The 27,856-nt window shown below is 35.2% G+C and overlaps 1 protein-coding gene across 2 annotated transcripts; it reads right to left on the bottom strand.

The window, feature by feature from the left end:
- Positions 1–27,705, bottom strand: LOC110026455. Of its 2 annotated transcripts, XR_002294205.1 has the most exons (5): positions 27,448–27,705; positions 25,604–26,107; positions 1,434–1,474; positions 403–1,346; positions 1–139 (listed from the first exon to the last, which is right to left on the bottom strand). XR_002294205.1 is itself a non-coding variant. In XM_020727395.1 (4 exons), exons 2-4 carry the CDS (start codon positions 25,917–25,919, stop codon positions 462–464), a joined length of 1,242 nt encoding a protein of 413 aa, XP_020583054.1. In that variant the 5' UTR covers positions 25,920–26,107; positions 27,448–27,705; the 3' UTR covers positions 182–461. The 2 variants fall into 2 exon arrangements, 1 of the variants encoding a protein (XP_020583054.1); XM_020727395.1 differs by lacking the exon at positions 1–139 and having other exon boundaries at positions 182–1,346.
- Between the last annotated feature and the right edge of the window lie 151 nt (positions 27,706–27,856).

Here is a 27,856-nt window from a genome sequence, read left to right as displayed (position 1 = left end):
ACAAAATATATTAACTATAAAAGCTAAACATAATACATAAGGAAGATTTACCAAATTCATCAAATCAAGTCCTCTCAGCAGCTCTTACTTCCTTCCCCAGCCAGCATCAGAATAGTCGCTTCCTATTTCTCATATCATCCTGAATTCAAGAGAAATGTAAGCAAGTTCAAATATTTAAACTGAAAAATTACATACAGCTAATATTCCAAAGAGATTAGTCAGAATACAGGATATTAAAGCATAAAGTATCACTATCCCCAGCTACAGCCATGACACAAAACTTGGAACAGGTTTCAGAAACAAAAATGGAAGGATTATAACACATCAAACATATTATACAAATAAGAAAGGCATATAATACAGCCCCAACAATGGATATCTAAGGGCTTGTCAGCTGCTAACCAGTCTGCTACTTTATACCAAAGGCCATCGTTTTTTGTTCTTATAGCTACGGAAGATGATCATATCCTCCTGAATATTTTTGCTCCAAAAAGATCCCTGCTAATCTTGAATGATAACCGTTTCCTGAGACGGCTTCTGATTGATGAACTCGCCCTCAATGGCTGAGATAAGTTTCGCCTAAGATCAATATTGTTTCGGTTGCTTCTCGAAGTCATCCCAACTCGCATCATCCGCCGAGGAGTTCTAAGAGCCACCTGAAGAGGCTCGGAAAAAGAATCAGACCCTTCATGGTTTATCAAATTCAGACACAGTGGACAGGGAGGTTCTTGAACCAGACTCTTTGGAGTCGTCTCCTCCAAGCATTCAGCATGGAAAACATGACCGCACGGAAGAACACCGGCAATAGGCAAGTCGATGTTTCTGATGATTTCGTGCAAACTCCAGGGAGATTTCTGCTGCAGAAGCCGGTAGCATAGCCCACACTTCTCAACATTAATATCCTCCGCAATGTCAACGGCATGCCCATCGAAAGCAAAGTCGTTGCTGCTTCCATTACTCCATCTAATTCCTTCCCTCCTAGAGTTTGAATCGGTGTCTGGAGAGACCCCAACCTTCTGTAAATCTGATAGGGCTTTATGAAATTTGAGGTCAGGGTTTAAAGTGGTCTCAGGCCATGGAGGAGAGTTTCTTGAGTGATCGCTAGGGAGCATCCTGTGGCTTGAACTGGCTCCAGTAATCCCACTTGATTCGCCATCTGAAACGGGATTGTGGAAGACTAGGGGATATACGGGTGTTGACATGAATGAGCGCCTTCCTGGAAAGTTTCGAGAAGGAAGGAAGGTAGGGTGTTTGCTAGAGGATGCCCCCCATCTACTGGATTCCGTGAGAGGAGATGGAGAGAAAAGACTGTGAGATGTAGGGGAAACTCTGGCCGTGAATTGCCGCTGCAACCATGAAAGTAAATATTTAAGTACTAAGAAGAGCTATGAAACTTTGTAGCAATTCATGATGAAGAAAAATGGAGCTTTTACATCGCTGCTCTGAGGAGATGCCGTGGAATCTATCCTTGCTCCTGAAAAATTTTAAGGGACTTGATTTAGATGAACAGAGAATCAGAAGAATCCAAGCAGTCAAGAAATATCATAAAACTCTGATGCATCCTAACAAACAAAATTCTTATTTGCTGAAGCTTAAATACTGGCTTCAAAAGCGGTAAGCAAGAAGGAATTGCTTCAGTTTAACAAAAAAATAGCTCTATCAAACAAAAAAAAAAAAAAAAAAAAGAAAAAGAAAGTGCCTTTCACCAAAGTTACACCAATAAAAGCTTTGATATAGATGAAAGATTTTAAAAACAACTTGAAGTGGTAGCTAATTGTTAAGCCAACATACTAAATCATAAGAATAATCTAAAGAAATATTTCAGCATATAATTAAACCAAAATATTTATAAAGTAATTCAAATTAAGTAAAAGATGACCTAGGAGCATCCTTACTACACATGGAAGCAAAAGAAGATTTGTCGTGAACAGGAACAAACTCAATTTGTTTGAAAAACATTATATCATTGTTCGGCATCAACATCTTAACATGTAATATACAGGAGAAGCATTCATATATAATAAAAATACCAAAAGAAGTAGGGAGAATTTTTTTCCTTCTCGAACAATCACATAGCTGCAAATTAAGTAGCAAATTTCTCAAGGCTTTCATATACACAACTCAATTTAATTATTCAAAAAACACTTTGATGCGATAATCATGGTTGAATTCACCTTGAACAAGGACACGCATACAATCACCATGAAAACATTTCCAACAAGCATTAAATGATAAACATTGTTTCCAAATTCATAAAACGATTTAAGCAAACACAATACACATTAAAAGATAAACAGATAAAAAACTAGTATATATTTTCCAGAATCCATTTTGTTTTCATCAAGGGATTGTGGTTCTCTGCTATGATTGATTTCATTTCGAGATCAAAACTTTCACTGAAAATTTGATTTTTTTTGTAACTATTCATCATTTTTTGTACTTGTCTGTTCGGTTAGTTTGCTTCCACGACAGATTTTGATGATTAGTCTTTTGCATAAGTTACACAAAATTGTTTGCATCCCATTTTAGAAACCAATAAAAGAAAGGGATGTATATATTTCCATTCAATGAAGCAGTAATTACATATTATTTGATATGCATTAAAAACTTTTATACATCGAGGCATCCTACGTCAGATATACTATCATAAGTGAAGATTGCATTTTAATATCTTCTAGACATAAGATACAACAATGCATCAATTAACAGAATAAAAAGTAAAGGAAAATGTAATTTATGCGAGTACAATGATATTGAGAATCATATTCCCACATTCAATTGAAGGCGTATATATTCTAAGGGTATTTTAAACTGGATATATAGTTTGGAAGAGTTCTTAGAAATCATCTATAACAATTTCCCAAAAAAGTTTAATCTGATAAAATAAAACTAGAATGCTTGCGCAATATTTTGGATTTAAATTATTACTTACTATAACAAAATATACATAAAGTGATATGAAATATATACTTTAAAAAAATATATTTCTCATTCAATGATTATATAGACCAACTTTATGATCAATTTAAGAATTTTAAACAACATAGCTACAATGTAGCTAGATGCTTCATAAGGTTTAAAGATATTATAGCCAAATATTATTTGCCTAAATATTATTTTATTATGACTATCTATTTTACTATAGAGCTTAAACAAGACAGTAATAATGAATTAAACTACAATTCTCCTAAAATATTTGATGAAACTTATATAGCGGGACAGAGCTTGATAATTCTTACCATTATCCTCTTAGTAAGAAGAATACAATGTTTATTTTATTGGAAATCACTAGCATATCATCTAAAGCTTGTTAATCAATACAAGCATCATATGTAATCAAATGCAGTCTTATTAAATAAAATGTGAAAATGAATAATATTTAAATTATATATTACATGAAAATGGATTACACTTAAATATGACTCTACATCTAATTTTGTTGAATCTAAATTTACACTTAAGTTTATAAAAACATAAGTTCATGAATTTGAACCAAAAATTGAACAATAGTTAAAATATGAATCTAAAATTGAACCTAAGATCATGTGTATATATAAGACTCGATGAAAATCTAAATATAAAACTAAATTTAAGATCTATCATAAACATAAACCTCAATTAGAATCTAAATTTATCCCCAATTTTAAAATCGAACAATCACCACATGTTGAAGTTAATAAATCAAACAAAACAGCAAATAATACAAATCCTTAAGAAATATCTACTGAAATTATTTCTACATCAACAAATAAAGGAAATCCATCTTGTTTTTAGTCATTGATTTTATTGATTTAAATTTTTATTTTAAAAATCTAGTGAAAAAACAAAGCTGTCAACAAATTAATGGGCATATTCATTGCTGCCTTCAAGAAAATACAAAATTCAAAACGTCATTTATCTAGTTGAAACCAGTAAGGTATAACTTACCACCAGTCCACCACTGATCATTAATCCATTTGGATTAATTTTTTTTCAAAATAGGTTATCAGTCCGTAAGACAGATAAGTCGAACTTCGGTGATATATCTGTTATTAAAAAGAAAACTTTAGAAATACTACTAAATATCAATTTAAAGTTTGATTATCGTTTTGTTACACTTGAAATTTATTATGATATATCTATGTTACGTGGGTGACTAGCCTAAGGGCAAATTTGCTTTTTGTATGCCTAAGGGCAATTCAGTCTTTTATTTTCTTATTATTATTATAATTATTGTTGGGTATAACTAGGCTTGTTATGTCTAAGATTAGGGTGATACATGAGATTGAATGGTGAGTCTTAGGTTTAGGATTAAGGAGAGTTTTCCTACCTCTCGAATTATAGGAATTGGGAGAGATCACCTACCTCTCAAATTGTAGGTGCTTATCACTGTAATCTTGTTAAGTTGTTTGATTTATTAAAAAAATTTGTGTTCGCCTTAGTTTATGTGGAAAAGCTTGTCAATTTTAATGTCGTGTCATATCAAATTGGTAGTAGAGCTGAAAATTGTACAGATCGGGCACCCATTTCAGCAGAAAGCTAATTCAAAGCTCGAACTCTTCACTTGCAATTGCATGCGAGGCAAGACCCGAAACTCGTCTTCGCATGTAGTTGCTTGCAAGGCAAGGCGAAGGATTGCGGCTTACTGAGACCCCAAACTCGCATAGAGTCGCGTGCAACGGAACGCTAAAGATTGCGACTTACCAAGGTGCAAAGGATCACGCTTAAGGCGACGTGCGGGGACATTGTAGTCCGGATCGGTGGTTAGAGACCCAAAATTCCATCTTTTTCCTCCTCCTGCCCACATGATATAGTCGCTATCACAGTTTGCGGGGTTGGCGACGACGTAGATACAATCGTGATCATTGCTTGCTAGGAAAGCATTGACGGGCTAGCAGCTTACAGAAGAAGAAGTTAACGACGACATCAAAGCCTTCGTCCACCCGCACTGTCGTGACTAAACCCTGTGATACAATAGATTAGAGCTTGCTGTGATAAAGTCGCAATCAAAGCTTGCTGAGAAGGCTGCCTTGCGCCTTCCTGACTGAACCCTGCGATACAGTTACAATCAGAATTAGCAGGGAAGGCGAAGAAGAGAACTTATCAAGTCGTAACAGAAAGCTAGGAATAAGACAGTGATTCGAGTTACCCTGAGAAACAGAAGAGATTCCAACTTACATTAATCTCAGTCTCGCTAAACCGCATGAAATAGACTCAATCAGATCAAAACTAGTAGGGAAGGCTGTGACGAGATCAGGCGTGCCCAAATAGTGACCCTAGAAGTCAGCAATCGAATCTGGAATCAAGTGTGCCATAGTGATGGGAAATAATGAAAGCTAAGAAAGTAGATGATTTGGAGAAGAAGTTAGAGGAAGAGATGAGTTAAATCAAATTTGGAATGGACGAAAGGTTCGCCACCATAGAAAAAAGGTTTTCTTCTTTGGATAGCCGATTGGAGGACCGATTTAAGAGCATGGGGAAATTTGATTGGAGGATCAATGCTAAAGAGGCTCATTGAGATGCAATCCAAAAATCCGCCGACGGATCAATTCGCAAGCTCTAACCAAAAATTGACTATAGAATCTATGGCAAGAACAAAAAGAAAAGAGATCGAACGTGAGGAATTTGTGGAGGAAAACATCCACCATCACAAACACCTTCGCAGGGCTCCGATTGGGGGTGATTTTTTCTGATGAAGGCGGTTGGGCCGAAACATGGAGAAGAAATTATGCACGAGGTAAATGAGAGAAACTAAGAAAGGATATGGTTATGATTGAAGAAGAGGGTTTTAACCTCGAAACATAGGGCGAAACAACGAAGGAAGAGAAAGTTGGGGTGGAGATGTTAGAGTTAGAAAGTTGAAGATGCCGATCTTTGAGAGGGAAGACGCACATGGGTGAGCGTATTGTGCGGAAGAATAATTCGTGGTGCATGGGCTAGATGGGAAAAGGAAACTCATGGCGTCAAGGTTATGTTTGGAAGGGAAAGCTTTGACCTAGTTTCAGTGGAGAGATGCTAGAAACCCGGATTCAATCGTGGAATTCAAGGATTGTTTATTAGAATGCTCCGAGCAATTTGGAAAGGACCACACGAGTAATTCTATGCCTTATCTCAAAGTGCGACAATCATGAAATATAGAGAAAAATTTGAGCTACTATCGGGATGACTGTGAGGAATTTGTGAAGGATGATTGAAAGGAATTTCATGAAGGGCCTAAAGCCCAACATATGGGTAACACTCCAACTACTGAGACTGTAGGGATTGAGAGAGACGATGGGGCTCGCCTAGATGACTGAAGACAAAAGCCACATGAAGAAGACTAGCAAAAGCAACACATATGGAACGTTGTAGTAAACTACTACAATCACAACGATACCAAAAGCTCAAATAGTGGAAATCCATAGAGATGTTGTATAGAACAAGAAAAATGGATCATGACTAGAAGTTACACTCAAGTGTTTTACATAAACAGAAATTCTGGAGAAGCAAGCAAAGTTATTATGTTTTTAGTGTGATGAGAAGTTTATCTCAAAACACCATTGCAAAGATAAAAAAATACAAGTTATCATAGTGCCTGATGAGACAAATGTGAAGAAATAGAGGTAGTTGTGGTGGAGAAGCGCTCTCATTTTTTCCCACCTAGAGAATAAGATGTCTTTTGGGGGGAGTATTGTAACGTCTATGCCTAGCCTAAGGGCAAGTTTGTCTTTTGTACGCCTAAGGGAAATTTTAGTCTTTTATTATTATGAGTGTAGGGTATAAATAGACTTATTATGTTTAGGGTTAGGGTTATGAATGAGATTGAGTTGTGAGTCTTAGGTCCAGAGTTTGGGAGAGATTTCCTACCTCTTAAAATTGTAGGAATTGGGAGGAATTGGGAGAGATTAGATTACCTACCTCTCGAATTGTAGATGTTTATCTTTGTATTCATGTGGAGTTGTTTGATTTATTGAAGAAATAATGTGTTTGCCCTAATTTTTATGAAAAAGCGTACTGATTTTGTGGTAGGATCGTATCAAATTATATGATACGACAAAAATGGGAGAAATCGCCTACCCCAAGCCTTTTCTCTCCCATTTAGTACTAGTGGAATCCCTCTTGTTGTGGATTTAGGCGAATCAATTCAACGCCGAACTACATAAATTATTTATGTTTGATTGTTGTGTGAATTTTTTTGTTTACGCATTGTTTTGCATAACAATTATTATCAGAGCGTCACGTTCATGATCAGAGCGCTATTCGACATCGACAACAGCAAATCCAACATGCTGTCGTTGTTTTTTGCAGCAGGTGATATGACGTACAGTGCCAGTAGACTCGGAGGTTCGAGGGCAGATCAACAGCAGGCCAGGGGTTTGGACGCGAAGATTCAATGTGTGGCTCAAGGAAGGATCACTACAGCAGGATTCCGGTGGCAGTTTTGGCGACCGGCTTGACGTGGAATGGGAATAACAATTGGCGGATGCTTCGCTGAAATAGCAAGGAATTTCGGCAGAAACATTCGCTGAAAGAGGAAAGTTTTCCTTTTGAAAGAAAAAAGGAGTTCTTTTCTCAAAGCAGAAGGAACTTTGGTTCTTAATAGGAAAAGAGATGAGTAAATTCTTTTTTTTATCTTTTTTTTTTCTATGATCAAGAAAGCTGCTGCGTGGAACTAGAAGGAAAGTTTCTCTAAAAGGAATTTCTGAAAAGGATTTCGTCGAATCAAAGAGTTAAAAAAAATTCTTAACAGGGTAAAAGAATTTTGGGAAATAGGGCAAAAAAAAGGAAAAATTTTCGGGAAATAAAAAAAAAAGAAAAAGAAAAAAAGGGAAATTTCAGAGAAAAAATAAATTTACTTTTGAAAATTTATTTCTGTTTTTAAGCGAACCTTTTTTTGTTATTTGTTTTCTTTTTTCTAGATATTCTGCTAGAAGAATTTTTTTGGAAAAGATTCCGATAGTGGGAGCAATGAATGTTAAAATAATGTCAGGTTATTCTACGTCCATTATGACGGTGGAAAAAATGATTCATCAGGTGGCTACGCATCCTGTCAAAATTGATATGACAAAATTTGGCGGCAAAATTTTTTTTGACATGTGGCTATGTGAGGTGATGAATGCGTTGTGTTCTTTGAATCCGGATGAAAACTTGGATAACAATAAATGTCCTGAAGAGATGACAGAGAGAGATTGATTGAAAATGAACTAGAGTGTTTATTATTTATTCAAAATTGCTTGACTTGGGAGATCAAATAAGAGTTGATGATGAAGATGTCAGCAAGAAAATTATGAAGATTGTCGGAGAATAAGTAAGCGTTAATAACTGTCTCCGTATGAATCGTCGACTCTACAGATTTCAAATGAGATGAAAGGTGACTATTAATGAGCACTTGAATGACTTTACGAAGCTGTTAGCAGATTTGTTAAATTTGGATGAGAAGTTTAAAGATGAAGACAAAACACTTCTTCTGTCAAATTCACTTCCAGATGAGTATAAAACCTTCATGATGAAATTCATTCATGGGAAGGTTTTGAATTATGACGAAGTGAATATAGAGTTGTTGAATCATGAGTTCTATCAAAGAGACAAGAAACTCACAAAAATGGAGTCAGCTGAAGCACTTACACTCCAACATGGCAGATCTGAGAAGGAGAAGAAGAATTCGACAAAGAAAAGTGGTAGTAGTGGTACTTCTCAAAAGCGAAACAAATCTTGTGGGCGTCGTATTAAAAAAAATTAATGTGCATTCTGCTTAGAAATTGATTATTGGAAGAAAGGGAAAGAAAGTTACATCTAAGACAAAAACCAACATCATTACGGAAATATGTGAAAAGAAGGATTCAGAAGATAGTAGTTCAGTGATTATGAGCAACGATTGAGCTTGTCGTATTATTGGTATAAGAAGTATGTTTATTAGGATGCATAATGATACTGTGACAGGGCTGATCGATGTTAAACATGATCCATATATTAGAACGATTTTGATGTCAAGTGGGGTTTTAGAGTCCAAGGGCAACAAAGTAGTTATTGAGGCAGAACTTCTAAAGATATGCTGTTGAACAATAGTTTTTATGAAGGAAGTTCGTTATCACAATCTTTACTATTTTCAAGATAGTATAGTGACTGGAATGACCGTTGTTGCTGATGATTCTTCTAACGCCACTACGTTGTGGCATATGCAGTTAGCTCATGTTGAAAATGCTTCACTTCAAGCTTGATTTTCGTGAACATTGTGTAAATGACAAGGGTACACGGGTATCTTTTGGTATTGCTATCCACAGTACAAAATATATTTTAAAGTATGTTCATATAGATGTTTGGAGTCCGATGAAGACAACTGCATTTAGTAGACAGAGTTACTTTGTTTTTTTTATTGATTATTATTGCAAGTATATTTAGGTGTATAACTTGAAGCACAAAAAAGAGGTGTTGAAGATTTTCATAATTTGGAAGAAGTGGATTGAGACAGACTGATAAAAAGATCCAGTGTAACAGATAAAATGATGGGGGCGAATACAATTCAATTGTGTTCTTGCAAGAGTGCTAGAGAGTTGAGATAGATCATTTTTTCACTGTTAGAGAGATGCTATAGCAGAACGGGATGACATAGAGGATGAACCAGACTTTAGTGAGGAAAGTTCGATATATGTTATCCAATGCTTGGTTGGATAGTCTATTGGGCCAAAGCCATAAACTATGCATGTCACTTGGTGAATCGTCTGTTTTCTACATATATTGGGACGAAGACCCAAAGAAAATGTGGTCAGTTCATCCTACTAAAGATTATGAGCACATGACTGTTTGAGTGTCCAACTTACTACCTCATGCAGAACGATAAACTTGAACCACAAGCAAAGAAAGTGATCTTCATAAGCTTTAGGCGTGGAGTCAAGGGCCTCAAGTTGTATGATCAGTTAGAAAAGAAGGTTGTCATCAGTAAGGATGTTATATTCGACGAATCAAGCTTGTTGAAAAATTGGAACTCCAAGTAGGTGGAGAGTTATATGGAAACCACAGATATTCAGCAGTAGGAGTTTAATGCAACTTTATTTATTTCACAGAGTTCGTCCACTCCAACTCAGATACCTAATTCAGTTGCAGCTCAAGAGATATTCGTTGATAGTGCTCCTGAGGTAAAAGATGTTCAGGTTGAGATCCCGACTCAAGAACCTATTGCTAAGAGGAGGACCAATCATCAGAATGTCCCAAAACCAGCTTGGTTAAGAGATGGCATTGCATTTGCACTTTTAGTCATGGAGACAGAAATTCTTTGTCACTATAAATAAGCGATGAAGAACCCTGACTGTGATCTTTGGAGAGCGGCAATGGATGAAGAAATGAAATCTCTTCGGATGAATGGTGCTTGGATGTCGGCGAAGCTCCCTCCGGGAAGGTAAGTCATCGAGTGCAAATAGGTGTATACAAAGAAGAGAGGATCTCATGGAGTTGATTTGAGATACAAGACAAGATAAGTGGCAAAAAGCTTTGTGTAATGAGAAGAGATCAATTATGACGAGCTATTCTCTCCAGTGATCAAGCATCCATCAATTCGTATTCTCTTAACACATGTAACAAATTATGGTCTGATCTTGAAACAACTTAATATGAAGATTGCATTCCTACACACAAAATTATAAGAGTTGATCTACAAGTTGCATCCGCCTGGATCTGGAGCATCAAAAGATTTGGTTCGCAAATTGAACAATTTTTTGTATGGGATGAAGCAGTCATTATGGCATTAATATAAAAATTTGGATAAGTTCATGAGGGGACAGGAGTAAACGAGAAGCCATCATGATCATTATGCATATTTCAAAAATTTGGTTCATTTACTTGTTTTTACATATTAATTGCATTTTCTAGTCAGATTGAGGTTGATAGAATAAAAAAATAATTGTCCAAACATTTCGAAATGAAGGAATTGAGTGAAACTCACAGAATTCTTGGCATAGAGATTCTTATGGACAAGATAGCTTAAAATGTTTAGCTTTCGTAATGAACTTATGTTTCGAATGTGCTGAAGAAATTTGAGGTTGATGACTCCGGCAAGGTAGTGAGTTTACCCATTGTATCACTTTCAGTTATGTTCAGATAAGTCTCTTATAAATGAACATAAAAGAAAAGATATGTGATCGGGTCCTTATGTTAGTGCAGTGAAAAATCTGATGCATGTCATGGCTTGTACTGGGTCAGACATTGCACAAACAGTTAGTGTTATGAGCAGATTCATGCATGATCGAGGAAGAAAACATTGGTAAGCTGTGAAGAGCATAATGAGGCATCTGAAAGGTACAATTGATGGCTTGGTGTTTGAGAGACTCATCTATTACAGATTTGTGTGTAAGCTACATTGACTCAGAGTGTGCATGTTATATAAATAGGCCGAGATCTACAACTAGCTATTTATTCACATTGACAGGAGGACCAATCAGTTGGAGGTCTGTTCTTTAGCCTATTGTTGTTTTGTCTACTATGAAAGTTGAGTACATGACAATCACAGAAGCGATAAAGGAAGTGATATGGATGCAGGGCCTATTTGATAACTTGAGAGAAGATCAGGAGTCTCTGACGATGCTCTGTGACAGTCAGAGTGCAAGATTTTCGGCCACAAACTTAGTTCATCATGCATACCAAGAACATTGATGTGAGATACTACTTTGTTCGAGACTTGATTAATGACGACAATGTTCTGTTTAAAAAGATAAATTCGAAGGAGAATTTAGCAAACATGCTTAGGAAGGTACAAACAATTCAGAATTTCACCGACTGCATGAGTTTGGTGAACATTCGAGCTTAGGATTGAAGGCTAGATTTGAAATTCTACGTGATGCTTGATCCCTTCAGGAGGGGATACGTAGGCAGCCATCTTGGTGCTGCTGAAGTAAAGTTTGCAGCTCATTTGATAATCTCTCACTTATCTGAAAGTAAGAGATGAGGTGAAGATTGTTATATTTATGGCTTATTGTAATTAGGGATTATTTTGTTTTTTGGCTTTATTTACTTGTATACCCAAATCCATTTTCTATAAAAGGACTCGGGGCTTATAAGAGATGTATAGTGAGAAGTGTAGAAGTTGTAACCCCGAGTCTTTTTCTCTCTCCTTTGGTGCTAGTGAAATCTCCTTTCCCATGGACGTAGGTGAATCATCTTTCTCTTACAATTTTTTTGTTCAAAACTTAGATAATGTGCAAGTTTTAAAGTCAATCCAAAAAGTCTTATTTATTTCTACTTAAAAAAAGACTATGAAATAGGAGATTATTACCCTTGAAAAGAATAGTACCTGGATCAAAAAAAATTTGCCACTCGGGAAAAACTATGGGGTGCAATTGGGTATTCAGCATTAAATACAAAGCAGATGAAAGCATAGAAATGTTCAAGGCTAGATTTGTAGCAAAAGAGTTCACTCAGCCCTATGGGATCCACTCAGGACACATTTACATGAGTTTTGAAACTCAACATAGTAAGAGTATTACTGTCATTGGCTGTCAATCATGACTAGCATTTATATCAGTTAGACATCAAAGACGCATTTCTTAATGAAGATCTTGACTAAAAAGTGTATAGGGAGATAAATCCAGGATTAAAGAACACAAATAATCGGTTAGTATACAAACTAAAAAAACATTGTATGGGTTGTAACAATCTCCCAAAACATGGTGCGAAAGGTTAACTAAAAATATTCTTGCCAATAAGTACTATCAATGTTAGAATGATCACATTTTGTTTATGAAATCAAATCAAGAAGATATAATAATCATCCTTATTGTATATGTGAATGACATTATTCCGATAGAAAATGATGTAAGGGAAATTGAAAGAATCAAAAGAATTATGACTTATGAATTTGAGATTAAAAAGCTTGAAACTTTAAGATAATTTTTCGGAATGAAAGTAGCTAAATCCAAAAAAAAAAGACATTGTCATATCGCAGAAAAAATATATTCTTAATTTATTTAAATGAGATGTGAACATACTTGTATGTATCCCAATCAATGAACATCAAAAGGAGAAAATAACACTCCGGTTGAAAAAGAAAGATATCAACGGCTTATGGGACAACTTAATTTGTTACATACAAGAACTAATATTAATTTTTATGTGGGTGTAGTGAGCCAACATATGAACTATCCAAATGAAGATCATTTACAAATGATTTTTCGAATCCTAAGGTACCTAAAGATGACTCCAAGATGTGGATTGACATTCAAGGAAACTGAGAACCGTAATATTGAGATCTACACGTATGCTAGCTAGGTAGGAGCATCGACTGATGGAAGATCTACCATGTGTTATTTTTCATTTATATGGGGTAATCTGATTATTTGGAGATGTAAAAAAGTAAGTTGTGGTGGAAAGAAGTAATCCAGAATCTAGGCATCATTCCCTGATCCTAGGAGTTTCTGAAGAGACGAGGCTAAGAAAATTACTTTTGGAATTGCATATGATGAAAAAAACACTATTAAGATGATCATTAATAGCTAAGCAACCATCAGTATTTCAAAGAATCCAATACACCATTATCAAACCAAACATATAGATATTGACATGCATTTCATCTCTGAAAAGGTTAATAAAAGGGTTGTCCAGCTAAACTATATCCCAACTCAGTACCAAGTTGCTTACATTCTTATCAAAGCTCTTCCTAAACATCACTTTAGTGATCTCAACAAGAAGTTTGGAATGACATACACAACCCAACTCGAGAGGGAGTGTTGATATGCATATAAATGTGGACCACATGGGCTCACTCACAATTTAAGAAACTATAAGTCCATTGCTACATTTAAGGGGGAGAAAATTTTCTCCCTTGATTATCCATTTTCGTGTTATTTTATATTTCTTTTCTTTCTCAATATGATGCTTTGAATTTCCCTCTAATAATATTAGGGTTAGTCTGAGATGTATATATTTGTCATTTGCTTGATGAGAAAATTAAAGAACTTTTTCCTCTAAGAAAGTGCCAATTACAAATTCCACAAAAAAAAAATATGAAAAAACAAATAACACACTACCTATCAAAATAAAATATGAAATTAAGAAAGTAACAACAAGAATCCCACTCCCAATTCAACATAAAAATGTAGTAACAATTGATAAGATTATGATTTATAAAAAACAAAAACTCTGTCACTCTCATGATGCAACAGGTCTTTAGTAGAACTATCATGAGTTATTTTATCTCCTTCATTACCCTCTCTTGCGGCTACAAGTGTGAGCAACATTAGAGGGGAATGTGATGTGAGATTGGGAGTCGAGGAGGTGCATGTGATTCCCGTTCTAGATCATGTTTGCATCAAGTTTATGTTTAGAAAGATAACCGAATAGGGTTTATTTTATATAATAAACATATAAATTAAAATCTTTAAACAACTAAAACATAGTTTTATAGGCTTATGTTAAAGCGTACTCTTCATTAGACCAAGCTAAGGCATACACTTATTAGGCCCAAGGTGAGAAATACATTACGTTTAAAAAAAAAAACCCCTACAATAAGGTCACATTGAAACACACATCTTATCGGGCAATTTTAAATAATGATTGAGATTGTAGGGTATAAAGCGCTGACAAAATCCCAAAATTGATGAAAATTTTAGAGATAAGATGATTCTTTCAAGACAATTATCATAAGAACAACATGAATATGGTTAATACTTGTACTCCTCAAATTGGATAAGAAGAAAATTGAAATAACTAATTCCGTGGATAATAATTTTGCACCCACATCAAATAAAGTTCATCAACAAGAATATACACTAGAACAAGTGTATACGTGTCGGCGTTATTTTTGAAAAGATATGAAAAGGAGGTGATTTTTATAAATATGAAAATAGTTTTAATGTAAATATGATTTTTGAAAATAGTATTTTAAACTAAAAATAGATGAAACCAAACGAATCTCACATTTTGGATAGTTTGGATGACTGATCACAATACCACAAGTAACACACTTATCCCGAAGAATAAACATATCACTTGTAATATGCTCAATCACCTAAACTAAAGAAATTTGTGACATCCGTTTGGTCTGCAAAATATTTTATAAATGACCGGCAAGTTCCCCTACCTAATATAAGGATTAGATAAAGTTTATTTTACCTGGGTTCCAAGTTCCCTATAGAGGCAAACCTCTATAGTTAATTACATCTTAAATGACCGGGGTCACTTAAAAAGACTCTTGTTTAAGATCAGTGGTTTTACTTTCCAGATTTCAAAGTTTAGGTTTCCAAGATTGAACACGGGAAAATCAAATGGGAGTGGCTCAAATATGAACAATTATTTTAAGGAATCCAAATGAATAAAGAGTGGGGGATATCCCAAATCCAGGGGAAACCCTGGTGATTTCCTAACTATCCTATTGTTTAGTTTTATGTCTTTGAAATAATGTTATTCAATGTTTAATCCTGCAAATTCTTTTTAGAATTTAGGACTTACATTCGCACGATATATGATTGTGCAAATAGCCTAAAAAGATATGGAGAATGTACACCGTACCGTATGGTAACCTCGAAATTCTAAAGTGTTAGGACTTATAATTGCACAACAGGGTTATGCAAAAGCTTAAATGTGATATGTGAGAATTTATATTGCGTTTAAACAAACTACCTTGAAATCCTATAGGTTGTTATTTAAACTAAGGAAAGTGCTCAGTGATGTGAATTTGTTTTGATGTTGCAGATTCATCTCGAAGTTGTTCCTCATCGTGTTGCCCACGGTGTTTGCTCCGAGCTCCCTGCATAGCACCTTCGAGTCCGATATTAATTTTAAAGGTACATGTAATTGTTTACTCAACGATCTGCTACTGGGTACTCCTAAGAAACCAACTACTGGTCTCCTATGCTAAGATACAGTGTGTAACAGAACAATAAAACATGCAGTATGAAGAAAAGAACAGTAAAATGTACAGTAAAAAAAAAAAGGCAGTATAGTATGTTGTGAAGTAAAATGTTGTAATGTAAATCAAATCTGTATATCTGGGAGGTCTGCTGCTCCTTTAAACAAGCTAATATTTACTGTATAAATAAAAGAAACATTTCTGGAAAACTCGAGAAAATCGACAAATGACCCATAAGGAAAACTCGGGAAAATTGACAAATGACAATTCCAAGAAAATTATCAAAATCACGGGAAGATCCCGGAAAAAAGGACCGCGAGTGCTTTGCCCAAAAACTCCAATAAAACATACGAAAACCCCTAAAAGAGGGGGCCGCAAGCACTCGAGTTGGGGCTAGGCTCAAATATAATATATTTGTACTAGAGGGACGTCGAAGACTACTATCGGTCACCCGAATGTATAGAACCTGTCACTCAACTAGAATGATGTTCTACTAAACCTAACTTAGGAGGGTACTCCTTAGTCCGGTATTGGTAATCAACAAGTGGACAATTAAGTTGTAATATATTTAAAAAAATATATATATATTTTAGCATAAACGTAGATTCCAGACATACAAAAGGAAGTTGTATCAATTTTATAGTAAAATATTTTTTACAAATATTGTATATGTTCTTATCATGCCCTGTTTTTATCAGTTTTAAAAAGTATAGTTGTCCACGAGTCGATCACGCCGTCAGGCGTAGGACAACCAACTAAGAAGGTACGAGTCCCCCGCTAGTCTTGTGTCGGTGAATGATACTGTCATCCTACAGTTTATCAGGTCCCAAGATTTAGTCCTGATGTCGTAAAATGAAATATCATTTTGCTCTACCACCGGCGTGTCTTTGTCATCATCGCCCTAAGCCCCAAAACAAAACCGACATACTTGCGACCTTGCTTGATGGTTTCATATATAGTAAAATAATATATATGGGCACTTATGTGTCAGACATAAACACTGAAAACCGAACCAAGAAGCAAAAAATAAAAAATAAAAATAAGGATGAGCGAGAAAAAGGAACTGATCCACCCAAAAGATCGAAAGGGTGAAGGGTGGAGCAAACCTCAAAACTGCGACCAAAAGACCTGAAAAAGAAAGCCCAAGATCCTGGAATCAATCCAATAAGGATATTATTTTTTCAAATTTTATAAATGGATCAACTCAAGAAGGGTATCCCTTCCAAATCTTGTTTCGAACAGTTCGAAACGAGCCCGCATCCATATGATAATTGTATAAACAACTCTAGCATCACTTACATAATCACACACCCAAGCCTGTGGCATTTTTGAATGATAAATCTCTGAATTCTTTCCGAATTTAAATTTCACTAGTTTTCAAATCCCTTCATGGATCCGGTTCATACCAATTTCATACTTTCCCGAAAAGAAGTTCTAAGAAACTTTCAAACTTCACAAACCGAACAAAAAAAGTGTAATTTTCAAACGACTGCTATCTAAACTCCAAAACCTGCATGTCACATCAAAATGCCACTGCTAATAGCCTTAAAATCGCAGCTCAAAACATCTTATAAAAAAAATATACTTCAAAGGCTCAAAAACTGCAGCTTAAAAAAAACTTAAAAAATCACGGTTAAACATTATCAAATAAACCTCAAACTGCAGCTACCAACTCCCAAAAAAAAACGTAGCCAAATATTACCAAATAAAGCCTCCAACTATGGCTTGAAGCCGTAGCCAAACACGCCTCAAAGCTGTCTCAAACATCTAAAAGATCATCTTGTGGAAAAAGAGCACTTGAATTCTTTAAGCAACAGGGAATTGAAGTGTTTCACCTCACAAACATTAAAGCCATTTAATTCCACCTTCAATCAAAAGTTTCCAATGAGATATAAACCCAACACCACATAGAGGAACCCAAACAGATGCTCTCGGGTAGGAGCAGCAGAAGGAGCCACCAACCACACTCAATCACAAAGGAGCCACAGGAGAAGGCTCACGGCCAGGGCAGCAAGGAGAGAGAGAGAGAGAGAGAGAGTCAAGCCCAAACCAACCACGACACAAACCAAGGAACCACGACAGGAAGGCTCACGGCCAGGGGCAGCAAAAAGAAAACCAAGCCCAAATTCAACACAAAGGAGCCACAGAAGAAGGCTCACGGCCAGAGACAGCAGCACATAAAAAACCACCATCCTCATTCAACATAAAAGGACCACAGGAGAAGGCTCACGGCCGGGGAAAACAAAGAGAAATCACTAACCCATAGGAAAGCTCACAACCGAAAGGCTCAAGGCCAGGGGCAACAGAGAGGGACAACCAAGAGGGACGACCAACCCCCAAAATAAGCCCACGGGTAGGGACAAGAAAGAGAACAACCCATCCCAAAACAAGCTCACGGCCAGGAACCACAAAGAGCAGCCCAGCCCCAAAAACAAGCTCACACCTAGGGACCACAAAGAGAGCAGCCCAACCCAAAAAAAAAAAAACTCACGGCCAGGGACAGTAAAGGAAAGCCACCACAGATATCACCATTATACTCCTTTGATATACATAAGAGAATGAATGGACAAACTCCCATAGACTATCTAGATTGAAATCATTTTATTGAGCAAGACATGATAGCGAATTGATCCATTTATATCAAACATTCACGTATAGAAGTAGATATTGAAATCATAAATTTTGGGATGACAAACTTGATTATTAATGACAACCCCTAGCGGTACATTATTTGGAGGAACTCCAACCCAGTCGAGCCCAACAAAAGGGGCAAACAGAATGACAACTTAAGCAAGCCGAACCCAACAAGAAAGACAAAACAGGGAGCCGTAAAAGGTAAACCGAGCCCAACAATAATGGCAAGACAGGGAACCATAAAAGGTAAACTGAGCCCAACAAGAAGGACAACAAAAATAGAATTCCAGCCAAGATCACATCCAACAGATGGAAAAAAATGAATTCTCAGCTCAAATAAACCCAACAAAAGAGAGCCAAGAACTTAATATAATTTCCACAAAACTGAGCCTAGCTTTAAGCCAAGCCGAGCCCAGTATAAGGGGAATCCCAATTAGATGCTTTCGGGTAGAAGTAGCCAGAGAAACCACCAACCCAAACCAACAACTTCCAATTCACGGGTAAGGAAAACCAAAGAGGAAAAATTCATCAGCCAACAATACAAAAGGAGCCATGGGAGAGGGCTCACAGCCAGGAATAGTTAAAGGGAAATCGCCAACCATTTAGAATATAAATTCCCCAACTCAACAGGAAAGCTTTCAAACGAAAGATTCCAAGCCAAGAAAAGCAACACAGGGCCACAAAGCAAGCCACAGGGCCACAGCAACACAGGGCCACAAAGCAAGCCCAAAAAGCTTCAAAAATCTCATTTTTCCATTGAAGACAACAAGAACAAAAGTAAACCTTCCTGAAATAAATTTTAAAAGCTCTCAAAGAGACAATATTTCTTCCAACATACGTTTCGAAAAGAGGGGCAATAACTGTAAGGAGCAAAGAGCAAAAAAGGACTCAAAGCAACTCCAATAAGTCCTAGATACCAAACTTCAATTGTTTATGTATTCCAATCATAGAAGGCATCAAAGAAACAACAAAAATCATGTCTCAAATATGTTCAACACAGGGCCAACCCGAAAGTAAGGCCTAACCCAATAGGTAACTAAAACCCAGCCGTCACGAGACAAGATCAGGCCCAGCACAAGGGGCAAAAAAAACTGAACCATTTTAAGGCAAAACCGGGCCCAAATCTCAGGCCAAACCAAGCCCAGGAAAGGGGCAAAAACAGTACAGAAATTTCAGCTAAAATTCAAAAATTCAGCTCAGAAGGAGCCAAAACCGAGCCAACCAAATGGGGAAAATCAGTACATAAATTTCAGCATTTATTTGGACAGGAATAACAATAATAAAAAGCATCAATATTTCATTTTCAACATAAATTCTAGATGAGCAAATATCATTTCAGAGTTCATAACTGTATCTTCCCAAGCATTTCGAGCAGAAAAGAAATGCAAGCAATCCTTTCCCTAAAATTACTTTTCCTTTAACAATAAATTGATTCAGCAGGGAGAAAAGAAAGAAGGCTACAGCTTTCAGCATACAAATATAGAAATAATAGAAGCATAAGAAAAAGATTTGCATGTGACAATGGATCCAAACATGCTTTCCCTAAACTGCTATTTCAACTAATCAACATAGAACTTCTAAATCAAATCCAATAAAAGTATTAAAGGCTCAATACATGATATCAACACCATTATGAAATACCAGTTAAGATAAAACAAAGCCTCATGTATGCATTCTCTATTTTAACATCTCCAATATGTGTCGTGCAGGGCAACAGAACAGAGAGGAGAAGGAATAAATATCTTGCTTGAGATTTCCTAAAAGAAAACAAAAAGAAAAAGCCACCAAGCTTCCAAACACCCATCACACAACGACCTAGCAGAGAAGAAACTTCAGCAGAGCCTTCTTCTCCTAAACGCCTCGAACAGCAACTAGCGAAAACCTCAGCCCTCTCTCTCAAAAAATTTTCAACAACCTAAAACAGTACTTTAGAAAGCTTTTTATAGGCAGAAATGAGAGAGGACAACCACATTTATCACCATTTTTGTGGTCGAATCAAGTGATGAGGAAAGAATCGCCACAATAAAGAAGGAGACGGTAAAGCCTCGAGAAGGAGAAGGGTCGGCCAGCCCGCCCCCTGCAATTGGAGAGTCGAAAGGTTGAGCGGCCACGCGAAGAAAGAGAAGAGTCGAGAGAAGAGGAAGATCGCCGCGTGGATGAGTCACGGGAATTAGGGCACGAGAGGGGGAGGGATAAATATGTGGGTAAGGGGGTAAATAGGGTTTAGGATTATAATTTTAATATTATAAGTAATAATATAAATATAAAAGTTTTGATATTTCAAAAATATAAATTTAATTTGTACATTTTATTTGTGCATCACAACATAACAAAATGAATGTCTTTTTTAGGTAATTCTTCGTTACAGACGCGTTGTAATAGTCCATTTTGTCGTCGGAGGTCATTTTGAAGAATTCATCGATTTGCGTACAATTTTCTTGTGTCCGGAAAGTATAGCAATATGAGTGTCTTTTCTAGCTAAAATTGATGTCTCAGACGCGTTTGGCGCAGTCCATTTCTTCATCGTAGGTCGTCCGGAGAAGTTCGTATTTTCGCCCATCCTTTAGGTTCAACTTTAGTCTGATCTTGTGCAACTTAGTGAATTTTGTGTATTTTGTGTGTGTGTGATGATAAAGTCCTAGAGAAATTTTCCTAGGGCTTGAGATCCTATTGGGAACTTTCTCATTGAGTCCCCATATGATAGTCCTTAACCACTCGACCATACGACGATAGTTTTGAGATCATCAATGCGAGAATCAATGCCATCACAAGAGAAATAAGAAGTGACTGAAATTTCTAAAGGGATGGATTCCAATACTAGTTTTCTAGGATAGTCAATAAAAACCCCTAGAACTAGATCCTAGGATCCTAATGAAAAGAATAACGACCTCAAAATGAGGTCAACAATAAGTTTGAGTTTAAAATTAAGAATGAGAGTATATGAAACCCTAAGTTAGTAATAAAGAATAAATCTATCCTTGAAATTGGCACAATAAATTGTATCCATAATAGTTGATGAATCAATTTAGCAACGGATTACATAACTCATGGCAAAGTATTTAAAAAGATTATTCATACACATCAAATTGATAGACTTTTTGTTCTTGGTTTATTGATATAAAAATACATAAAACTAAATATCATAGAGAGAGTTAGAGTGTGTTTGCATTTCAAAAGGTTTATTAAGATGATTAACTTAAGAGAAATTGAAAATTTAAAACTCATTTTATTTGGCCAAATCTAAAATCATGGAATTCATCCAGGCTACTATTTAAACCATTTGGGTTAAATTTTTTAAAAGAGGTTGCATGTCCATATAAGCATAACAAATTTGTGTGGTTTCTATTTCACAATTTTTTAATCATATTTTTCCTTCAAGAATTAATTATAATGCATGCATTAGTATTCTTTAAAAATTATAGAAGTATTTTAGCTATTTCTAGTACTTGCCTCGTAACATATTAGCACTTGATTGAATTGCATTAAATTATTTGCCGAAATTGACTGTTTATAATGATAACAATAAGTATATTGTTCATATCAACAGGAGACATGTGGAATTTAAATCAATTGATAAATAAATAATACATATAAACTTGGAAGGTTTTATAAGAAATTAACTATTACGAAAACGTGATCTTATAAAATCATGCAACACACCGACATAATAGCTTATAGTTGAAAATTCCAAATTCTAATATCAGTCGAGTCTTTAATACAGGATTAATTTTCATTTTATTTCATGAACTGCCAACAACTCTTCAGGATCCAATGCTTTAGGTTCTTCCCTCTTTCCATCTTCCCACAAATTCACATGCAACACTTTACCAAACAATCCTATCCATCATGTTCAAGAATCAATGTTATGTGATAAAATAATGACTGATAGTGGACACCAAAAGAAACACAATAATTATGCCCAACTTATTGGAATAAATATCAAAATGCTCAATCCATCAAACATCTCTCTTCCTAGCTACATAGAATGGTTGCAAAATGTTATTTAGATTATACCACGAAGACCAATTTCATGCACGGCGGGTTTGCAAGTTACAGTTAAACTAGAAACTTTGTTGGGCCGACGGTTCTTATTGGGCCATTAATTGAAATGGGATATTCGATGATTGACTGGTGGTCTGGAAGTTTTTTGTTCCTCCTATTAACCATCCGAATATTATGTACCAACTACTATATAGTTAATTGTCTAAACAATAAATGGTAATGGGGTGGTTCCAATGATTATTAAGTTTCAGAACTATTGGTTATTCAAATATTTATGATATTTGAGAAAGGATTCTATCATTATAATTGTGGAATACCATAGTCATATAAAGATCAATTTTTTTATGATATTTTATTTGAGTATATGTTTTCTCATTGTGCTTCAGCGTTGGTTGGATGCCAATCTTTCGAGCATAATGCACAATTTATGGGGAAAATTATCTAAATCAGCATAAGGTTGGATTAATAGTTTTTTTAAATTTCTTTCCTTAGTTTTCTATTTGATATTTTGGTTATCGGTCCACATATGTTAGTTTGGTTAAATTTTGTAGAATTTAGACTTTCTGGATGACGTGATTTCAGATTGACTTGTGATAATTTTTAAACCTGAATTTCTATGTAAGATTGTTATCAAGTGATCATAATATTTTCATTTACTGAAATTGTGGCTACATCTACTTTAGCCAAATGAGAACAATATTTGTTTTAAACTGAAAGTTTGTGAACTGTGAATTTGGGATTGTATATGGAGTTATGTATAGCATATTATACAATAGGAAACCCTAAAACGTAAGATGAGCTGCATCATCTCAAATCAAGCAATGCATAAGTCACCTACAAAATAATTTCCATTTTGTATCCCAAAATGATAAAAACACATTAAATTTTGTCAAGAGTTTAGGTATATACTCATCAACAACATTATCATTATCATTATCATTATCATTATCTTAACTATTTGGGTTAGCTTTGTGAATCCTCTCCATCCATTTCTATGAAGTGATAAGCATGTTTATAATGTGCAAATCTTTGCACAATTTTTTAATATGGTACTTCTAGCATACTTATTTCCTTACTATTCGTTTTGTTGCTAATGCCAATTACTCGCCTATTAATTTAACCTTTGCCTCCATTTCATATGTCCAAGCAGCCTAAGATTTTATTTGGTTTACCTCCCCCTGCTCAACTTTCCAAAAGAAAGTTTTATTTACATACGAAATATTTTTAGAAATTCATTATATTGCAAGTGTACATTCTCTGAGTTCATGGCTTGTGGGCCAAATTATCAGGAAACTAATATTTATATGTGAGAATATGATGATTTAACTTTATGCAACACAACAGCATTACGTAGGTAACAGACATAGCCTAACTAGTTTCCACAACTTCCTCCTCCATTTCTAATTCTATTATCACAACACAATATCATCATAAATTCCAAGAAATATAATCATTTCTAACTCTAACACCCCGCTTTTACCATGGCAACTTAACAAATTTTGGCTTATTCCACTCAACTTGATTGTCAACAACTTCATGATTACTAAAAGGAATGAAAATATGCAACATTGATGATCAAAATAAAATTTATTAAATTTACCAGTCTCAGAGATATTCTCACTTTTCATAAGATTTAAGCCACTTCTTCCATTTCAACCCTCAGGTGCAACTCCCAAAATTATGTCTTACTTTGCATCCCCATAACTTTCAATAATATTGTCCACGACATCACACCTAAATATAACATCGGCTTCCGCTGTTATTGCTAGTATTTATCTATTTCATTGCCACTTAAATTATTATGTTATCAATCCTTCAAATATTAACCTTATGGTGTTTATCTTCTGAACAATTTCACCATAATCCTAGTTTTCAATTAATTATTGCTAGTATTTATCTATTTCATAGCCACTTAGATTACTTATCATGTTATCAATCCTTCAAATATTAACCTTATGGTGTTTATCTTCTGAACAATTTCACCATAATCCTAATTTTCAATTAATTAAGAAGCCTACCAATTTAAAATTAAAATGGCACATGTCTTCCTTTGAATATCCTTCATAAGCTTTTGCTTAACCAATTTAACAAAAATGAATTTAATGTTAATTATTAATGCGAATTCCACAATTCTATTTTCAACTCACCTTTTTTAAACTAACTGTCATTCTCGCTATCTCTTTAATATAATTATTTCACATACTATTCTTTCTAGCTTTAGCACAAACTCCATTAAAACTAATTGACAAGCATCTACTTCTATTGCACACAACACTAGCATTCATCTGGCATTGTCAATTAAAGTTTGCTTTTCTAAATTCACCTTTAAATCTCAATGATATTCCCTCGTCGCATGACACACATTAAGCTTTTATTTCATTTCAATAACCAAGATTTTTTTGATAAAATTATGTTCTCGTTGATCTTTATTAATTTGTAATAATAAAAACAGTAAACTTAAAAATATCACTAATAACTATCAAATGAATTTCATCAACGTAAAAGAAGAAATATCAATCAGACATTAATTACATATCTACTCATTTAAATTTTAAAATTTCACTGTTATTTAAAAATTTCCTACATATTAACAACTTACCATTTAAAAATAATATAATACAAGCTACCTAACTAGATATGTCTGGTTACATAACCAATACAAGAAAATAAAAAAGAAGCTCGTCCTATATTTGATCCTGCCTAGATTGGAAGCACTTTGATCAATTCAAAACTATTTTTAATAATAGAAGTTTTAATTGCAAATAATTTTGAACATATCTTTAACATAATTATCTTCTCCTCAATACTCACCAGAACAACTTTTGTGAGACTCAATCATATGCATCAAGATCAATGTGGACTACACGAAGTTCCATTAGAAATTCCATTTTTTTTTTTCATGACCAGCTTCAAAAAAAAATTGCCTCCATGAATCTTCCGACCATAAAATCTGCATTAAATAAGAACTCAAAATAGCATGTCCAGATTTTTATTGAGACCTTCAACCTAGAAAATCACAACCAATTTGGCTTGCCAAAACGTCAACCTTATAGCAAATATGACGGATATATATATCAAGCATAATTCTGTGCAAAATTCTCTTATCATTTATAGACAATCAAAACTAGCTTTCCCATAACATAAAGAATTGATAGGAAATAATTGACAGATAAATACCTCTGGTAGGAGTAGAAAATTCACCAAGATCATATCTTTGCACAGGTGGAGTCCATCTAGAAGCTTGTAAATTGTTCGAAGGGCTCTCAAAGTAAGAAAGTGCTCCATCAGACACTGAATGATGATGATTTCCATATTGATCACCGCTCATTACACTTCGACTTCCTTTGCTATGAGAAGATAGTGATGATCCATATAAAGGAGCAGCTGGAATCTCCTGGGATAATCCATCTGGCTGATCCCTGCAATCCCATCTCCTTGATGACGGAGGTGAGAAGCTTGAGTTAACTCGCCAATGGGGTTCACTACGATCCATAGAAAATCCCCGACCAACTGAGTTAGATTTTGCCTCATGTGGCCCAGCGGCCACACAACAAAGAGCACCCGTCTTAGCTATTTTATGTTGTTCTGATATAAATTAATAGCTACCTATAGGAGAAAACTTGGGCGTTCTTTGAAACCAATAATTATATGCATGCCAATAATCCCAGAAAACAAGAGTGCCTGCAAATTGAAAAATGTCAATCAAAACCAAACCTTGGTTATGTTCCTAAGCTTACGTGTATATAATGTAACCGAGCAAGTTGCACGATAGAAATAGTGCCAAATATGAATTAAATTTCATTAATCATGCCAAAATTTCATTTCCGTCCATTAATAGAAGGTCGATTAGTAGAAGGATTGAAAGTTGTAAGCTCATAAACATCGTGCATCAATCATTTTTTCCTGGCTTCTGATTTCCACTGATGTGGACAAATACCTTCTGATAAAACTAGATTTCATAAACAAAAATTATTTAAATATAATACATGTTAAGACACCAACAAAACCCGAAAAACCACACAGCCTAAGAAAATAATAATAATAAACAAGATTTAGATGGAGAGCTGATTTGGTAATCAATGTATTGTGCTTTGCATTTAAATACAGCACACAAGTTTGCTGAGCGAAGGCCAAAGATTATAGTGGGATTTTAAATATAGGGGAAAAATAAATCAATGGATGTCGGGATGATTAGATCTTCAGTCACAGCATACATAGAACTGTATCCAATCTAATACTCATCTCCTTTGCCTTGCTTTTCTTTCATCAAAATATGGAAAGGGTTATTCTTTTACAACAGTCTAATAAATAAGTGATTGATAAATAAAATGTGTAAGAAACAAGCAAGAGTTTATCATCATCTGAAGTAGTGCAGCATGTAAAAAACAAAGTTTTCATGGCGCAGTGCAATTACTGGAGCAGATAAGAAACTAAGTTTTTGTGAAAAATATATGTGAAGATCACAATGAATCTGAGAGCTAATTGCATAAACTATGCAACAATGATGACTGTAAAAAACAAACTAAAATATGAGATGAGATTCATTAAATGTCAATCTCAGCTAGCTTTTCTTAAGTTGTAAAGAATCTAGAAAGAAGAAATCTCACTGTAGAGAAACATATATCATACACAGAATAAAAAAAAATCTGCATTACATATTTTTTGAATCACTTAAAAATGGTAGAAAAACGCAAATAAAAAAAGAATAATATGATCGTATCATTATTCCCAGCACCAAAATGTGTAGGCAGCAGCATCTTCATAAAACAACTGCTAAAAGCAATTTCTAACATGAAAACTCCCCAGTTAAAATTTATGCAAATACAACCTCACCATACATCTTAAACAAAACGGTATTAGCAAACATACTCAACCAAAAACCTTGTTCTAAGGCATGTGCCACGTAGAACCCCAGTCAGACTAATCGCAATAAACAAGAATTAAAAACTATTCTTCAACTATAAAGAAAACCTAAGCAACTGGATCGGGAACCAGAATCCTAAAAATCTCATAGACTTTACCTCAAAAACCAAAGAAAGCGAAGAGAAGCTTGACTACCCACGAAAAACGTACTCCAATCAATAAAAGAGAGAGCTTTATAGATTCCTAGATCAAAGAAGATCCAAAAAGAAGGCAGAGAAATGCCCTATTTCTATTGAGAATAGACTGGGAATAAGTCCATGGTGGTGCAAGAAACGACCACCGATGCCCTCTCCCCCTCTCTCCCCCTCTCTCCGTAAACAAATGAATAATTGACACAGAGAAGACCAATTTGGATTCTGGTTGTTGGAGCACGGATTAGAAGTCAGGTGCCACTCTCACGAGGCGGGACATCTGTTCTGATAGCTTATTGCCGGTTGATTTTAATCCGACGGTCAAGAATTATAATATCTGGGATAAGGTAATTGAGCGTGATGCCACTGGTGGCCT

The sequence above is a fragment of the Phalaenopsis equestris genome, unplaced genomic scaffold (genome assembly GCF_001263595.1).
Source record: "Phalaenopsis equestris unplaced genomic scaffold, ASM126359v1 Scaffold000372, whole genome shotgun sequence".
NCBI classification, from domain to species: Eukaryota; Viridiplantae; Streptophyta; class Magnoliopsida; order Asparagales; family Orchidaceae; genus Phalaenopsis; species Phalaenopsis equestris.
This window is presented reverse-complemented; position numbering and strand designations above follow the sequence as displayed.